The sequence below is a fragment of the Pyxicephalus adspersus genome, chromosome 3, assembly GCF_032062135.1.
Source record: "Pyxicephalus adspersus chromosome 3, UCB_Pads_2.0, whole genome shotgun sequence".
NCBI lineage: Eukaryota > Metazoa > Chordata > Amphibia > Anura > Pyxicephalidae > Pyxicephalus > Pyxicephalus adspersus.
Genome location: NC_092860.1, coordinates 91,021,741 through 91,039,388, shown reverse-complemented (window position 1 = coordinate 91,039,388; position 17,648 = coordinate 91,021,741). Strand labels below are relative to the sequence as shown.

Genomic DNA, 17,648 nt, shown 5'->3' with positions numbered 1-17,648 from the left:
TGCTGATTCAAAAGCCGGCCGCAATATGGTGTGCCTTCACTGTGATTCAGATTTTGACTAATATATTGACGTATTCCAGCAATTACTGTATATTTCTGTGACCAGATAAAAATCCATTTGCATGTACACACATATGAGAATATTTGCAGCTTTAAAGTAAACCTGTGCTTTGCCTGTACTTTGCAATATATAAAGTAAATTTTACCTAAAATAATTAAAAAACATTGTATTGCTTTACCTACAACCTCCACCTTTTCATCTACTGCCAGGTTGCTTCAGAAATCGAAACTTGCAAAGAGATATGAACAATTCCTTCAGCCCAATATTATAGAACACCATTCCGGTTATTAGGTGTCCATGAATCAATTGTAGGAGGCATAGGGAGTGTCTTGTGTTCCCTTTAAAGAAGAACTCTGTATATTTGTAAATAGCACCAATTGTATATACACGCTGAAAGTTTGATTAGCCTCCTTCTGCCAGCAGTCTGTTAAATACCATTTCCCATCACAGTACCTTGTGTTGAGGATACATTTATAAAAATCTTTCTCTTGAAGAGGTTCCAATCATGTGACCACTGTTTCAGCCCTGACATAGCGATCGCATGCTTTATTGACAAAAATGAGAACCTGGAGATAAACAATGCCACCCCCAGCTGTTCATCTCAGGTATGATCTATTAATAAGGTAAATGTCAGAATCAATAAAAAAAATTGAAAAAAAATGTAAAGTACTAATTTTTCTTTCACAGTTTTGCACATTTGTCAACCTATAAAAAATAAAGCATTTTTTTACTAAAACAGTATATCGAGAAACAGCCTTATTTGTTTAAAAAAAAAAAAAAATTATTTTGGGATGCACATTAGTGCTGGGGTTAAAGGTAAATTAGGTAACAATTGCTGATGCTGCTAAAAATGGCCAGAGCACCAAGGCATTAATGACTTCTGATTATGAAATATAAAGGCTACCATGACTGCTTTTAACTCTACTTCTCTTTCTGCAATATTTACATTATTGCTTCAATACTTTGGGCCTGATTTATGAAAGCTTGCCAATACTGGAAAAGATACACTTTCACTGGGGAACCTGGGTGATCCAGCAATCTTAAAATGGATCAGGTCCAGGATAGAAAACATTTACTAATTAAAGGCAAATGTTTTCTTTATGACGTCGATTTCGGGTTTGCTGGATCACCCAGTTTCTCCTATGGGCGTCTTATCTTCTCCTGTCTTGGAGAGCTTTATTAACCTCCCTAGCGGTAACCCCGATTGTGACTCGGGGTGGAAAAAAGTTGCTAAAAGCGGTAACTTTAAGTAATCCTATGGGAGGTAATAGTAAATAGAGCCTTACCTGATCCGCCGGCGTCCCGCGTTGTCCATCGCCACGATCTTCGTCTTCTTCTCTCTTCCTCCAGCCGGCTTCTGCACCCAATGAGACTCCGGGGAGTTCCTGGTGACATCGGTGCGCGTGTATGTTGCCGGCGGGGCGGGAAATTCAAAATCCATTTGTATTGCATTCAATACAAAATAACTGTATTGAATGCAATACATTGGATTTATATATGAATAAGCAGTACATTGTTTTCAAGAACATATATATTAGTATATATTAGTATGAGTATAATATGTATTTTTTTTAAAAATTTGGAAAAATTAAAAAAAAATTTGTTTAAATATTTAGATTTTTTAATTTATTCAATTTATTGTTTTTACTTGATTTTGTGTTTCAAACTTTATTATACTCATACTATTATAATATACTGTAAAATAAATTTACTGCTTTTAGACATATAAAACTGGAAAGAAATGAACCACTAGGGAGGTTAAATCAGGCCCCTTTGTGTTTTTTATCTGGAATAAGGATGCAAATAAGGACATCTAACCCCACTGATATGCAATCTTTTACTAGGTCATTGGCTCAAATCTTACTGAACTCAATTGGTCAGTGCACCAGCCAGAATACTGGCATCTTCAGAATGGGATAGACAATGGCAGCCTCCTTGTATCTTAAAGAAAAGGTTTGTGTTATGTCAGTGCTATGTTATAATGTGTCTTTTATTAATATTATTTCACAGAACTTTTATAGCACTGACATATTATGCAGCGATTTGCAAAGTCCATAGTCATGTCACTGTTCCTCAAAGGGCTCACAATCTAATGTCCCTACCTCAGTTATATTTCTTTTCTTTAACAATGAGCTTTATTGGTTTTTACAGTTGTGCCCATATGTAAATCAAATGCATCAAAAGATGAAGGAGGTAGGCAAAAATACAAGGGGTAAGGGGTCAACAAGCTTTAAGTAGATCAAGTCAGCCAGGGGTGTCACCCCAATGTGTCCATTGACAAGTTCTATAAGATTTTGTGAGGGTAAGTATCCATCAAGATCATGGAGCAGTCCTGAGTAGGAAAGATGGTATTATTCACAGAGTTACAGTGTGATTAAGCTGAGGTTAAACTTAAGATAGGGCATTTTTGGGGTTTACAGCCGGTATCATGGATGTAGCAAAGGACAGACATGACACAGAAGGGGGACACAGATTAGGGAAAGGAAGGGGATTCGAGAGGAAGTCAGAACCTGGAGCATGTTAGTCACGACAGGACTTTAGCTCACAATCCAGTCAGTGCCTCGGGTGAAGGACCAGGGTGGCGGTATGCAATCCATGGCTCTCAGATTGAAATTTATCATGAGTATTTGAAAGGATACTGGTTATTTTCTCATAGACCATTATGTTGTCGAGTCTGGACTCCACATCTTCATGTGATACCTGGGGCTTTTGCGACCACCTGTTTAGCTGCCGTGAACACAAAGTTGATCACCTTCCCTTGGGGGCAATGAAAGGTCATGTCTGGAAGATTCAGTATGGCCTGCCATGGGTCAGGCTGTAGCGTTATATGGGTCAATTCTATCAGCTGATATATCGATCTCCAGAAAGCGGAGAGTTTAGGGCAGGTTCACCATGTGTGGAGCATGTTCCCCTTTTGCCTCTACCACAGACCCAATTGTGATACATGCATATGGGCTTGATGGGACCTCAGTCATATGTCTTTTAATACAGTCTAAGGTCAGTATTGTGGGTAAACCAACTTACCTAGCTGCATGTTTTTGGGATGTGGAAGGAAACCAGGGTACCCTGAGGGAACCCCCCCAACACGAAGAGGACCTGCAAACTCGATGCAGATAGTGTCCTGGTTGAGATATGAACCTGGGACCTAGCGCTGCAAAGGCTGGAGTGCTAATCACTGAGCCACTGTTGCCCGGTGCCTTTATTAACGTAAATTACCGTGCTCCTCTAGTCACTGTGACTGACAGACGGAGCGCATTTGCAGTAATATAAACTGATAGGCAAATGGCAGTGTTTCTGCAAAATTCATATTTAGTCATATCTAGTTATATCTGAAGTTTCTTATCACATGCACTGGTGATTGGTCAGTTAAAGCGGAAGTACACCCTGTAATACACATTTGTCCCTTTCTGTCGGGGGTACCACCATCTTCCTTATTCCGATCTTCGGCCATCATACATTGCTGGCATCTGCAGGAGAAGCTGTAATCTGCCGAGTATCTTGGCATTTTGACAGATAATGGGACGCCAATCAGGCAGATAAGAATGCTTATTGCTTAAAATTCACAAATTTGTCAAGTAGAAGTGAAATCATTACACACTCAGTTTTTTTTAAAGTATATAAACTGCTGTTAGTTTACAAATATTTATTTGATACAGGTATTCATTGATACACTGTTTGCAGGGGATATTAGGTTTTCTATTAAATCTTTTTATCATTGCTGATATTTTTGCAGAATAAAAATGCTAATATATGGGTCCTGTTTCACTATATGGAGATAAACAGGAGCAATGAAGTCTGCAATCACTTTGTAGGTAGTCTGAGATACAACTTTTCAGGTCATAGCAGTTAGCCAAATTGAAATATAGAGAATGATGATCAATTGTGTGAGAAAAATCAAGCAAACAAATTGAAAAAAAAAAGATTTTTTCCTTTCCATGATTAATGATTGCAGTTAACAACACTTCCTCTTCTCCTATGGGAACAGTCTGTATTTCCCTAGTAAAATAACCCCTCTGTATCCTTTTTAATACTGAAGGATAAATCATACATGCTACATGACGATAAACAACAGACCCCAAGTCCATGGCCCATCTGTAAGGGCAAGAAACCTAACCATACACAAGAAATAGTAATAAATTGTATCAATAGGTTTTTCTCATTTTTACATTCATTTTTTACTGGATAAATCCCATACATTTCATTAAAAAATACTTCTAAATTGTGTATTCAGATTTATAACAACTGAAAAATATATCATGTAATTGTCTTCCTCACACATTCAATCACATTTTATGTAGCTGACACAACTGCAGATTTTCAAAATGTATCTTCCAACTAAGCCTATTGAGCTAGCTCACATGGTTTATTTGTATATCTAATGGTAACTTATTTATCATATGTGTGCCATGTTAAAGCTTAGGAAAGTTCAGCATTTATATATGAACCCCCGGGGAAATACACACACACATATATATATATATATATGCACATGTAGTCCCCAGGTTACATACGAGATAGGGACTGTAGGTTTGTGCTTAAGTTGACTTTGTATGTAAGTCAGAAAAGGTACATTATTTTAATAAATGCAATTAGGAGAGATGTTTATCTCAACATAATATTAGGCAGTGTGGTGTCAGTTACTGTATGAAACCCTCACTGTGAGTTAATCAGAAACAAAGCAAAAAAAGCAAAAAAACTTTATGAAGCCTAGACATTCATTAACTTCTGGAGCAAGCTGTGCTTTGATATGCAAAAAGAAACTACTGCAGAGTTTGTCTTGGTCATTAAAGAATTACAAGATGTTACAAATCAGCTCCACTCTTAAGATCACCCACAACTTCAGCTGTGTTTAGCAAAACATTCTTCTGCAAGTCATGCAAACCACCCCTTCCGCCTTCAAGCCTTAAGGAAGCCTATTGTATCTAGGAGGCATCTGTATGTCGAATTTTCTTAACTCAGGGACTACCTGTATGTATGTGTATATATATATATATATATATATATATATATATATATACATATACACTGTTAAAAAACAGGAAGTGCAACAGCAAACCAACCCCCAAACCATTACCACAAACCATTTTTCTTCCAATTGATTTTTGCTGGCACCCTTGTCACCTCTGGTATTGAACACTAGCATGAGGTGGTACCTGCAGCCCACTCAGGTTGCACAGGTAGAGCAGATCCTCCAGGAAGGCATATTCATGCACACTGTTGCAAGATCTCAAAAGCACAGAGGAGATACCAGGAAATGGGACTTTACAAGGACAGGGCAATAGCAAGGTAACAACCCAGCAGCAGCAGAAGCACTGCCAGAGCTTCTACAAGATGTCTTCTAGTGGGCTACTTGCACATATTTCTGACCAAACTGTCAGAAATAGACTCCATGGGAGTAGCATGTGGACCTAACATCCTGTAAAGGGATCTGTGCTTACAGCTTTGCACCATTCAGGTCGATTGTAATTTGTCAGAAAATGCCAGAATTTGGGGGTTTGCCAATGGTGCCTCAGTCATATGAGAGCAGGTTCACACTAAGAAGATGTAAAGATGTCAAAGAGTCATAAGACCGCGTGGTGAATTCCAGAATTGAATGATCTAAGTACTCTGTGAGTTGCATTAGAAGTTCTTAAAATGAGTTAAATAAATAAATGAGGTGGATTACAAAACTATTAATTATTTTTTGCTTTTCCACATAGGACTTATATTTTCAATTTTAGCAGAAGTAGCTCTCTGTAAGACTTTGTTGGTGGGATCCCTGTGTTTAAGTCTACATTCCTTCTTTGGCCCTTAGAAGTTGTTCCCAACTTCCCTGCTGTATTTTTTTTTTACAAATGAATTTTTATTGAATTTTTCAACAGAGATATTAATTACAGGTACAGTAACCAAGAAAATTAAACAACACTGACAGTACAGAAAACAGAAAGAAAAGGCGAAAAAGCACACAACAAGGTTATAAAACAAACAGTAGCAGATGCACAATACTATTTGGTTGATTATAACAGTTGGTATTTACAAAGCATTAGGTGAATACAAAAAAAAAAAAAAATTGTTTCAACACAATATTAAAAAAAGGCGGAGCTTTATCAAGATGTCACGATACTATGAACATGACCCAATCCAGTAGCAAGTAGGTCTTCTTCATAAAAAATATGTGCGTAATCCTGCAGTATATACCCACTGGAGATAGTAAACCTGATTTGTGGGCCTCTTGTGTGGATCAATGATTTAAACGATCTGACCTTTACGATTATCTTGTAAAGATAAAAGATAAAAAAGGGATCAAGAAGAGAGGAGAGAAAATGAAAACGAAAATAAAAAAAAAAAGGAAGAAAAAAAAAGGGTAGAGGAAGGACTGGGTTAGGCTTAATACCCAATTAGGTGATGACTTTGTACATTTTTACAATTAAACAGGGATAGGTGTGCCTGGGGGGCGCCCCCGATCAAACCTTCCAGGGTGAGATGAGATAAATGTCTCCCATGGAGTCCAAAAAATTTCAAATTTGAAATACATCACTAGGCAGTAACAGAGACTGGGACTATGGCATGGTAGAAGTCATTTTTGGACTTTTCAAGATGAATAAGAAGCCTATCAGACACCACCTATAATAATAAAAAATCACAGGTACTAGAACTGGCTCCGCGCTGCTGAGTTAAAAGGGGATTTAATTGGTACTATTTCTTATTTTATTCCACGTCCAAACCCTCACCACATCATACAGGCTCCATTTCTATGTGACTGCCCCACATCCATTCCATTAGTTGATCCAAGTTGTGGTTGCAGGTGCTTGCATCACATTGCTTGTGGCGGTAAAGTTTTTGCTTTTTGGTTTTACTGTATTCTCTTTTGCTTTTCCATTGCTTTCCTCAACATGCTAGTTTTGTTTTACTGCTTGCGACCTCAATCTGACCATAGTATTTATCATTTGTGAACTTTGTTTCTTTTTCCTTTATTATATTGATAGTTTTAGCAGTAACACAATAGCCTAAACAATATAGTCTGTATAACTGACATAAGTTTAAAGAAGTGCTTTTATTTTACTTATAGTTCTGCTTTGATTCACTTGTATGACTATTGAGGCTGGAAATCCTAAAAAGAACTATGTTGCCTGCTCACATTAACTAATGGCAAGTAGAAAGAGTCAGCACACAGTTTTACTACACAGTATTTTCAGATATATCATATATATTAGTGCAATACTTACAGTATTTGTGCATTATATACATTGCCATGAGGGCTTAACCATCAGACTGCAACTAGAATAATTATACTTAAATAATCAAAATAGGTAAATCAATTGATAGGTAAAAATAGTTTTATGGGGTCAATAAGGTAGAAAGAAATATGGGAGTTGTCCTTAGTAAATATGCCTACTTTAGACCTGCGTAAAAATGTCTTTTTTGCATTGTTGGTAATGATTTTACTGTCCTACAGGTTTGATTGCTGACAGAAAAATAGAATTGGCATAAAGGAGACTAAATCATTTTTTGAATCTGTAGTTTTTAAAATTGTGATTTGGAAACTCGGACATGTGGGAAGAAGTATATAAGACTACCCCATGAACTCTGCTTTTCTATAGTCTTTTGTAGACAGGACCTTGTGAAAAGTGCATTACTTCTTTCCTTTACTTAGGAGCAACTTGTGACAGCATTTTGTAGTGCCATTGACTTTAAATGGGAGATCTGAGTACTAGAGAGAGCCAGCAGGTAATTCAAATAACCAGTATAAAGTTTTATCTGGTGCTTTGTATAAAGTGCTTATGGGTAAAAATAAACAGGGGTGGGAAAGCAATCCCATACATTTTCAAATGCAGAATTGAGTTGTAATAAAACTATGTAGATAACCCAGTCCAGATTTTGTGGGGGATTTTATTGTTTACTTCTTTCTACACAATTAGTTCATGATTTGAAGATTGTGACTGGGGGCGAAAGCCTTTCCACCCTCCCATGGTTTGCAGACAGCTGTTAATTGCTAGGTGGTAACGATCTTCAGTGCTCCGTTTTATACTGCTGTTACATGTTGAGACTGAAATAATGGATCTTTCCATGCAGGACTCTTTGTATCAGGTCAAAGCTATAATCACAGGTCAATGCATACCTAATTAATAATGAATACACCTAGTTCCACCATACAGTTTGAAAGGTGTGAAAACATTTCCGTGAAAGGAAAAAGGATTGGTTTGACAATAAACTGTTATATTATTAAAGCAAACATTTTCTTTTTAATGCTGATCGCAATGAAGTAAAGTAAAAACGTACAAATTTTAAGAAGGTTTCTTTAGCCAAATATGCTACATTATACATAGTTCTTTACAGAAAATAACTTTAGTGATCAGTACCTGCAAATAGTAATTCAGATGTCATTTGCATTTTAGTTAACTACAGTCCAGTCTAGAGTCAAAAGCAGAAATTTGATTTCCACTTGGATTGGTAACTCTCAAAGAGAAATGGAAGAACCCCTTATAGATAGTAGTTGTGAAGAATGGCCACACTGACTTTTTCTTTTATGTTGGTCTTACTCAATGCTAAGTGAACAAAGACAAGTCCTTCACATGGTGAATATTTAGGTACTAAAGAGTGTTAAAGGAGGTCATTTGAAAAAAAAAAAAAACACACACATGATATTTTTAGCAGAGCATCCTAAGTATTCGTAGACATTACAAAATGAATATGTTTGCAGGTCACGGTACATTATCAGTAGGCTGTAAAGCTTTTTAAAAGAAAGGGGTAAAAACAGAAAATGAGAGTAATGGAGAATTTGACATACACTTTAATAACTTTGACCAGTAAAGAAGCACAAACTTAAATTTGCCTTCAGTGAAAAAGTGTCCCCTTGTAATGACTGTAAGTAGAAAAAAGTTGGGGATCACTGTAAATTTAACCCCTTTAAATTGGATGATTGAAAATTTTCCTTTTACATTATTTGTCATTGTAGGTAAGACATCGGTCCTCTAGATAAATGCTAGGATTCCACAGAACCCTGGCTGAGAAAGCTTGGTCTATACCTACAAACCAAATGAAAGAACATAGGACAGTGTAGTCTAGTATATGAATTCCAAGAATTTTCTGGCCCTCAATTTAATCTGGCCTCCTACTAAAAAGCTAGTTGATTCACAAGATGAATGGTAATGAGGAAAATCCCAATGAAATCAGGGTTCTAAATCTGCAAGTTCACTCCAGGGAAAATACATTTGGGGAGGTCAGAAATGGAAAAGGTTCTGGGGGTTCTGGTACATCATAGACTTAATAACAGCATACAATGCCAAGCTGCAATATCTAAAGCTAGTAAAGTACTTTCTTGTATTAAAAGAGGAATAGACTGCACAGATGGAGACATAATCCTGCCCCTGTACAAAGCATTGGTTAAACCACATCTGGATTATGCAGTCCAGTTTTGGGCACCAGTTCACAAAAAGGACATTGTGGAATTGGAGAGAGTGCAGAGAAGGCAACTAAACTAATAAAAGGAACGGAGGAGCTCAGCTATGAGGAGAGATTACCTGAACTGAATCTATTCTCCCTTGAGAAGAGACGTTTAAGGGGGGATATGATCACCCTGTATAAATATATAAATCGTCCATATAGAGAACTCTCTTCCCCATTATTCACTTTGAGATCATTACAAAGAACAAGAGGGCACTCTTTGCATCTGGAGGAAAAAAGTTTAAGCTCCGGATAAGGAAAGGATTCTTCACTGTAAGGTCTGTGAAAATGTGGAATCGGCTCCCTCAGGAAGTAGTTTCAGCAACTACTATAGATTGCTTTAAGAAAAAGCTGGATGTTTTTCTAGAAGCACAGAATATAACTGGGTATTAAAGCTTTAAAAGTAATGATAACAGACTGTTGATCCAGGGAACATCCGATTGCCTCAAGGAATCAGGAAGGATTTTTTTCCCCCTGTTAGAGCAAATTGTACCAGGGTTTTTTTGCCTTCCTCTGGACCAACTATGTCCATAAGGTTTTATATCTGGGATATGTTTATTTCCCTAGGGGTTGAACTTGATGGATTTTTGTCTTTTTTCAAGCTGACTTGCTATGTAACTATGTAAGTCGTTGGTTTAGAACGGGCCACTTAGTCAGCCTAGGAAGTCAGGAAAGAAATGGCAACCTCCTTCATGCAGGTTTCCTTTCAGATTGACTTTACAGTAATCCAGTCTTGTTAGTCTGCATCTTCTTAAGAGGTTTGTAAAAGTTGAGCTCAATATCTCCAAGCTGCTTCAGGGTAACCCTAATGATAGGAACCATGATGGCTTCCCAGTTGTATCTGGAAACCCATCAGTTCTAATCTGAGAAGAAGAAGCAAGTCTGCTGTGTTTATCCACCTGCTATTTTACAAATCATTGGTAATCCAGGACTACATTGTCTTTCACACTTTCTAACCATTCCAAGACTTGTAGTTTAACCCTTTGACAAACCATGTGTGGATTAAAGGATTTGGGTCACGGTCAATTTAGAATGGGACTACGATGATGGAATCCGTCCCTTTCATAAATTTGTCATTCCAAATAACTGAAAGAAAAAACTTTTATAAGCAAATACAAATTATACATAAACACTACTTTTGCTTGGTTGAATGTATCCTTTTGTGATTGCCATGTATGATGGTGTTGGTCTGAAAAGTGCATACAAATTTGTTGTAGTTTTCTGAGAGCGTACGTTGCATGTCAAAATAAGAAAGTGGAGATTGCATTTATTTATATTCTAGAAAATATTATTTACAATTAGAATAGCTTTTTGATTGGTTATAATACCTGTGAACATTTAGGAAAAATCTTGATAAATACTTGCAATATAATATAAATGTGTCATTATATAGTATTTTATTTATATCACCTATAGGGCAATTGGCACTATTAAGAAGCTCCTCTGGCGTCCTTTGGTGAGTGAGTGATCCATTCGTTCTGAGGCTTACAATTTGTAAATACAGATGTGTTATGTAAATACTGAAGCTTATTGAAATGCTGGATTCTAAAATACGTTTTAAAATATATCCTTTTTATGTAAGTAACCATGATTTTTGTTTGTTAAGCTTGTTATGATTTTTTTTTTTATTATTGTTAATAGTGCAAGTTCACCTTTATACATTAAAAACAAACAAAAACAAGAATAATACATTAAATTTATTAATGCCATTTATTTGCTATACTTAAAACATATTTTTTCCATATTTTAAAAGGTTTTATTGTCTCGTGGGCATGAATTAAAGTATATTTAAAGCAATTTTTTTGTATTGATTGGGTGGAGAAATTTAGCTTTATTTCCTGTCTTGCAGACACAATTGAAAGTTAGAAAAAAATATAAAGTAATGGAAAAATGTGTTAGAGAGTTGCTTAAACCCCTACTATAATTACTGTATACACAACCCAAAGTACATTAGTATACTGGTCAGTGGTGTGGACAGAAGTAGGAAGGCTGCCACCCTTACAGATAGCTAATAATATATTTGGTGCCAGTTAAAATTACCAGCGGAACCTGGTCTAATCTATCACACTTAAAAATGTTTCAAACATTTTAGATACCTTTATGTAAAATATTTTATTTTATTTTGTTGCTTCTCTTGCAGCTTCTATGAGCTGCACTGTTTTTATGTGGCAGGTACAGTCAGGTTAATGTGATTTTAGGGATCACATTGTTTTTTTAATCATAGAGTGCTTTTGTGTTACCTTTAACAGCTTGTAAAATGTGCAAAAAATGACTCAATAGAGAGCAGGATGAATGAAATATTATTACAAGTAGAACATTTTATAAAGGTGAACTTGGACACTTAGTAATGTAATTCTTGGGTCTTTGAAGTATATCAAAATTTGATTATTTTCAGAGTAGAGGAGGTTAAAACCACCATTTTTTAATTTTGTTTTACATGTCCCTAATTGGGAGATTTCCTTTTACTTCCTGTCCTGTCCTGATCTAAACAGAGAGAGAGAGAATCTCCCTAATAGGGTCAAAGACAGCAAAGTAATGCCAGATAGTGGTTTCAACCTCTTGGCACTCTATCCAAATCTGGAAAAGTTTTGCCTTTAGCAATATTTAAAGCTATTTGCTTCTGACATAACACAATGAAAAGAAAAAAGATGGTGTTCAAAGTGCAGTAGCATATCAACATTACATTTCAGTGTAATTACACAACATTGGATTTCATACTGGTTGCTATAGGTTGCTGGACTTCACCTAATGAGCAAACCCTTTGTCCACACAAACACATGATAGAATTTTAAAATATTGCCATTGTCTTTTAGCTGTTGGTTATATTTGCTTTTTGTTAAAAATATCATACTTTATGCAGATTTAGACACAACTCTAAATCTTCATATTTTTTATGCTTGTGTTTCTAATGTAAAATAAATTAAACATGATAGACAGAACCACCTATATTAGTAATGGTAGGTGATTTAACCAGACAAATTAAGTTCTGTGCCTAAATTTCCCCCAAAAATAGTAAATGATATGACTGACCGGCATCTCGCTAAAACCACAACAGCTGTTATTGGTGGACCTAGATTTTAGGGTTTTTTGGGGAATTAAATCTGATTGTGGGACTTTCCCTAGCTCTTTCCCAGTTACATTTATCGGAAACATTTCCCTTGAGAAAAATAGAAGCTTACATTTCTGACTTCTTATTCTGCAAATGCCTCCTACCTGTCTGTCATGCTGACCATCTATACAACTAGCCCTGATCACATATACAGAAAAGGGCTTAAAGTTTTGTATTCTGCCATTTTTTATTTTAGGTGTGTGACTCATTACTGAAGCCTGAGTAATAGCATAATAGTCACTTAATTAGCGCCAACAGTAGATGCATAGGAAAGGGTAAAGCAACTCTGAAGCTTGGAAACTCAAACTGAAATATCAGCACTTTGCAAAAATAGGTTACATCTACTTACCTTTCTGGAAGATGGTTACATCAGTCATCACTCTTATGCAGGCTGCAGTTCTACATGACTCTTCTGGATATTTATTGAAGCTTGCGCCTATAAAACATGCCTGTAATATGTGTCATATTAGCTGACAGGAAGAACCCCATTTTATACCAGTATGGGCCACACATCTGAAAATCCTGGAAGTATTATATTCCAGCAGTAGCCCTGGGTATACAACACAGCCAAGACTGGAGTCACTCACTGTCTATTAGAAAATGTTAATCAGTTTTTGCTATTTCAGTTTGAGTTCACTACAACTTATTACTGACCTAGAAAAGAGGAAGGAAACGTGATCATAAAATGAAAAGATTTTGATACTATTTTTCTTAAATATGTGAAATTTGTAACATGATCATGTAGAGCACAGGATTTCTTCAGTACAGCTGTGCGGTGCTAGATAACATGTAAATGACACAAATGATATAATGGTGCTGGAATACTACGGAGACCTGAACTGTCCCCAGTGCCCTGACGTGGCTGCTTTTTCCTCTTGACTTTTTTTTGGAAACAGTCATCTTTTTTTTTTTTTTTTTTTTATGTCAGCCAAGATAACATAAATGCTGTAGGCAGCTTCCAGCTTAAATGTCGTTTGAGTGGTTTAAGTTCTCATTCACTAGTTTCTGGAAAATGTTCCTAACTTAGATTCCAATAATAACTTGGTACTGTTAGCTTTGTACAGGGGTTTTAAACCTTTGGCATTATGAAGCACTAAATGGTAGTTCATAAATAAAGATTGCAGTGCAATCTAGTCAGACTACTACCGTAGGATCTGTTTTTTTTATTGGAGACCTTACATTTTTGCTGATATGCCTCCTAAATCCTGCAGGCACCTGTTGTTTAATAGACAATATATAAATTTGTGCACAATGTATAGGCTCGACTCATTAACCCATATCCCTAAGCTATGTCCACAGTGATTGATTTGATTTTGGCAGCTGCTGATTTTTAAAAAAATAACCACTACCAAAAATAATGATTGCTATGACAAACACATGCATTGTAGTTTGATGAATGAAGACAATTGTCTTTCAGTAAATTTGCTGTGCAAGTTTGTGCTGGAAGATAAAGTACCATCTGCAATCATAGACTTGTTTTCTGAACCTGCCATATTTTAATACCCTCAGACTATGTCAGGGTTATTTACTGGTTTTACTTTTCCCTCATAACCTTTAAAGTCTTGTTAGATTTCAGGTATTCCAAGATCAGTGTGCAGGTTGATTGGGGAAAAGGAATTTGCCATAATCAGATATCACTTTAGCAGCAGACCTGAAAGTCTCTTTCAGCAATTTCTCAGATGCTGAGCTGCAATTAGCAGCATGTAGTAGGCATGTATAGACGCTTTTTAATTTTGTTTTAATTACTTACTAAAACTGAGCTATGCAGAATATATTTTAGAATGTATTTTTAATGTATGGTCTACTACAAACTATTTAAAGACTATAAATGGTGCACATAAGTGCAGGTAGGCATACAGCAAGGCAAACATGCATGTTGTATGTTTTTGCTCTGGTATTGTTGCTTTTATTTAAAAATGAAATGATTTTGTCTGTGTTGCCTAAGTTACTTTTTGACCATAAATTTTATTTGGCAACATGTGAAAGAAATATGCTTGTCTTCTAACCTCGTTTTAGGATTTTTCTGCCATACGGATGTTGATATCACTGTGTGCTGTCACTGAAATCTATAGTAATATGGTATTATAAAATATATAGGATAAACTATTATTAGCAAGTATTTGTATAGTGTCCACATATTACACAGCACTATAGTCCATGGTCGAAGCACTATAGTCCATAGTCATGTCACTAACTCAAAGGGGTTCACAATCTAATGTACATGGCTATTCTCCAAATCTACAACATGCTATTTGCGGTCGCGAACTAAGAAAATTTTGGTGGTCCACAGGTCTGGCCAGTGTGCCTCTACAGGGTCAGGAGAAGGACCCAGCTGGAGGGGTACACTGGCCAGAGCCACGGACCATATCTCCCATATGCATCACAGGCTCAGGGCGGTGGGTGGGTTGTCTCTCTGGAGTGACAGCGGGTTCTGGCATCATGACATCACTCTGGGGGAAGTTTCTTTCACTTTGAGTGACACACAGCTCCCGTGCATGCGTAGTCAGGAGTCTGTAAATTTAGTGGTCCGTGATGTCCAAAAGGTTGTCAACCATTGGTTTAAATGGTTTAAGGGAAACTATAAAGGACATGTATTTTTAGTACGTTTTCAATAATACACATACATATCCAATAACACAGTGCCTGCTATACTTGTTCTTACAGATGCCAGTAGGTGGACCTGGACATGGTCTGCCCTGGACGTTGCATTCTATAATCTGAAGAAAAAAAAAAACACTAAGAGTTCCATGAAACTTGAACTTTTTCAAACTTTCTCAAACATTCTTTTTTTCAAATACATTAAAATGATGATTTTTTAAAGCATTTGCCTTTTGAAGATAGAGCATAGCAGTAGTTATGTTCCTAAAGCACCTTGCCTCTCATTCAAATCATAAGCAGAGCTTTGGAGAAGAAGGGGATGAGTCACTGTTTAGACTCATTCAGTCATGTATGTGGGTATAAATTAACTCTTACAGTAGTAAGGTCTATAAACAACAGGGTTTTCACAGCAGAGGGAAGACGAAAGTTAAAACTTGAGAAACAGAGCTTAAAGCACAATAATATTCTTCAATTTTCCATATTAAAATAAACAATATTAAAAAAAATTTTAATGTAACTCATAACAAAAAAAATCATAAAATAAAATAAAACAACATATTTCATCTAAAATACATTTTACGTAAACAAGAATTCATTTTCAGCTACAACCAAAAAGTTGTTGCCTGGGGCAGCTCTCCCAGTATTTTTTTTTAACAGAGGTGGCAGGAAGGTGACATAGAAAAGGACTGAACAAAGAAATCCCTGCACATATATCTTAATTGCTCCCCCATCAAAACCTAACCAGGAAAAGCATTACTAAAAAGAGCGGCTAAACTGCACTGAAATGAAAATATGTGTGGCCGATTTTACAGATTCTACATTTTCTACAAGAGAAGGCAATGTCAAAGGACTGGCATTGATTGCAAGCTCCCTGCAGCTTTTTTCTCCCTAAATTACCTCATGCCAGTTACCCCCTTCTTAAAACTCATAGTAAGATAACTAGTGGATGGATATTTCAGATGCAAAATAAGAGTTAAAGGAAGCACAGATCCACAGAGTAAATGACGAATGGAAAGATTCTTGCACTTCCAGACTTCAGGTACAGTTTGCACTCCAGCAAGGAGAAAAGTCAGCAGCATAGTAGTGACATCACCAAATCTTACTCTGGTTAGAGTAGCAGTTAGAGGAACATTACCTTAGGTATAGCTATGCAGATAAGCTGCACATTGTCTACTGTTTGGGATAAAGGTAAAGTTATCATTTTTGGGATAAAGGTAAAGTTATCATTTTCAGAGTACTACCTATGCAGAATTAGCATTTCTAAATATTTTTTTAGAGAGAGCAAAGCTGTGTTTTTTTCAGTTAAGCAATGTGTTACATGAGTTCATCCTAATGTTCTTTTTGTGGAGCAGAAGAACAAGAACATCCCACACATCAATACGAGGGTTAGTCACAATAAAGAATACTTTTACCTTGAGAATATTCCTTTTCTTGATATTTGTAGTGCTTTGGCATAAACACACTCTAGGTTTATTTTTCAAAAGTATTATTGTAGCCTCTGTGGTTTGTAAAAGCAGAGATCATATAAATATTATTGGTCTTCTGTTACCTTTTATGACACAAATGGGCTAATGCTATACATTAAAACACTGGCCATATTCCTTTATAAGTCAGTTGATTCTGCTGTACAGAAATAAACATGAGGCATTTATTTTTGCTCTATGGTTGTCTGCTTAGATTGGTCCACATTATTGTTATCAAATAACATAGACCACTATAGTTTTTGCAAATATACCTTTTCTATCTTTGGTAAACCACAATTTATAGACATCCAAGAGTTTGCAGGTTGATTAGGATAAAAACAATATATTTACCAAGATGTTAAGGGCAACTACCTTACCTTATAAATCATTCACACTATATAATATCACAATATAAAATAACAAACCCCAGTTGTATTTAAAGATAATATTAAAGAGGAACTATACTCAAAAAAACAAAAACACACCTTGAATTCCGCAGGGCAGTCCGATCACTCCGGGGGTGTCTGGCCTCGGGTACCGCGTCGTCTCGGCATCCAGGTGACAGGTGACATAGGATGAAAAAAATTTACCGATCTCACTGCACATGCCTGAGATCGGCAAAGTTTTCTCTTTGAGCAAAAAGGCTCCTTCTGTGCATGCTATTAACTATATAACAAATCTATATCTTTTCTTCTGTAGTTCTGACTAGCACTGTACTTTCAATCTTATAACCTGCAAGAGGATTTTTTTTCTTCTAAACGCATTATTTTGCATCAGTCACAATAGACTTCAGATTGCATTGCTTTTATCAATCTTCCAGAAATGCTTAATCATGTTCCACTTTTATACTTTATCCACCATCAGTTTTACCACAACAAACACATTAAACAGAACAAGGACCAGTACTGATAGTACTGAACTTTGATATACAACTTTAGTGACTCCTCTAAGCTAAGGATGTAATTTTTGTCTTCTCATGGTGATGGTACATGGTG

General features: G+C 36.2%; 1 protein-coding gene across 3 annotated transcripts in view; it reads left to right on the top strand.

The window, feature by feature from the left end:
• The window catches only part of CXXC4 (CXXC finger protein 4), a 178,869-nt gene that overhangs the window by 13,223 nt on the left and 147,998 nt on the right, over positions 1–17,648 (top strand). The window contains exon 3 of one of the 3 annotated variants that reach the window (XM_072405655.1): positions 10,900–10,939. The exons of the other annotated variants lie outside the window; for them this stretch is intronic. Coding sequence (XP_072261756.1) covers positions 10,900–10,917 — 18 coding nt within the window. The 3' untranslated portion in view covers positions 10,918–10,939. The remainder of the gene's footprint in view (positions 1–10,899; positions 10,940–17,648) is intronic. 3 annotated transcript variants of the gene reach the window in all.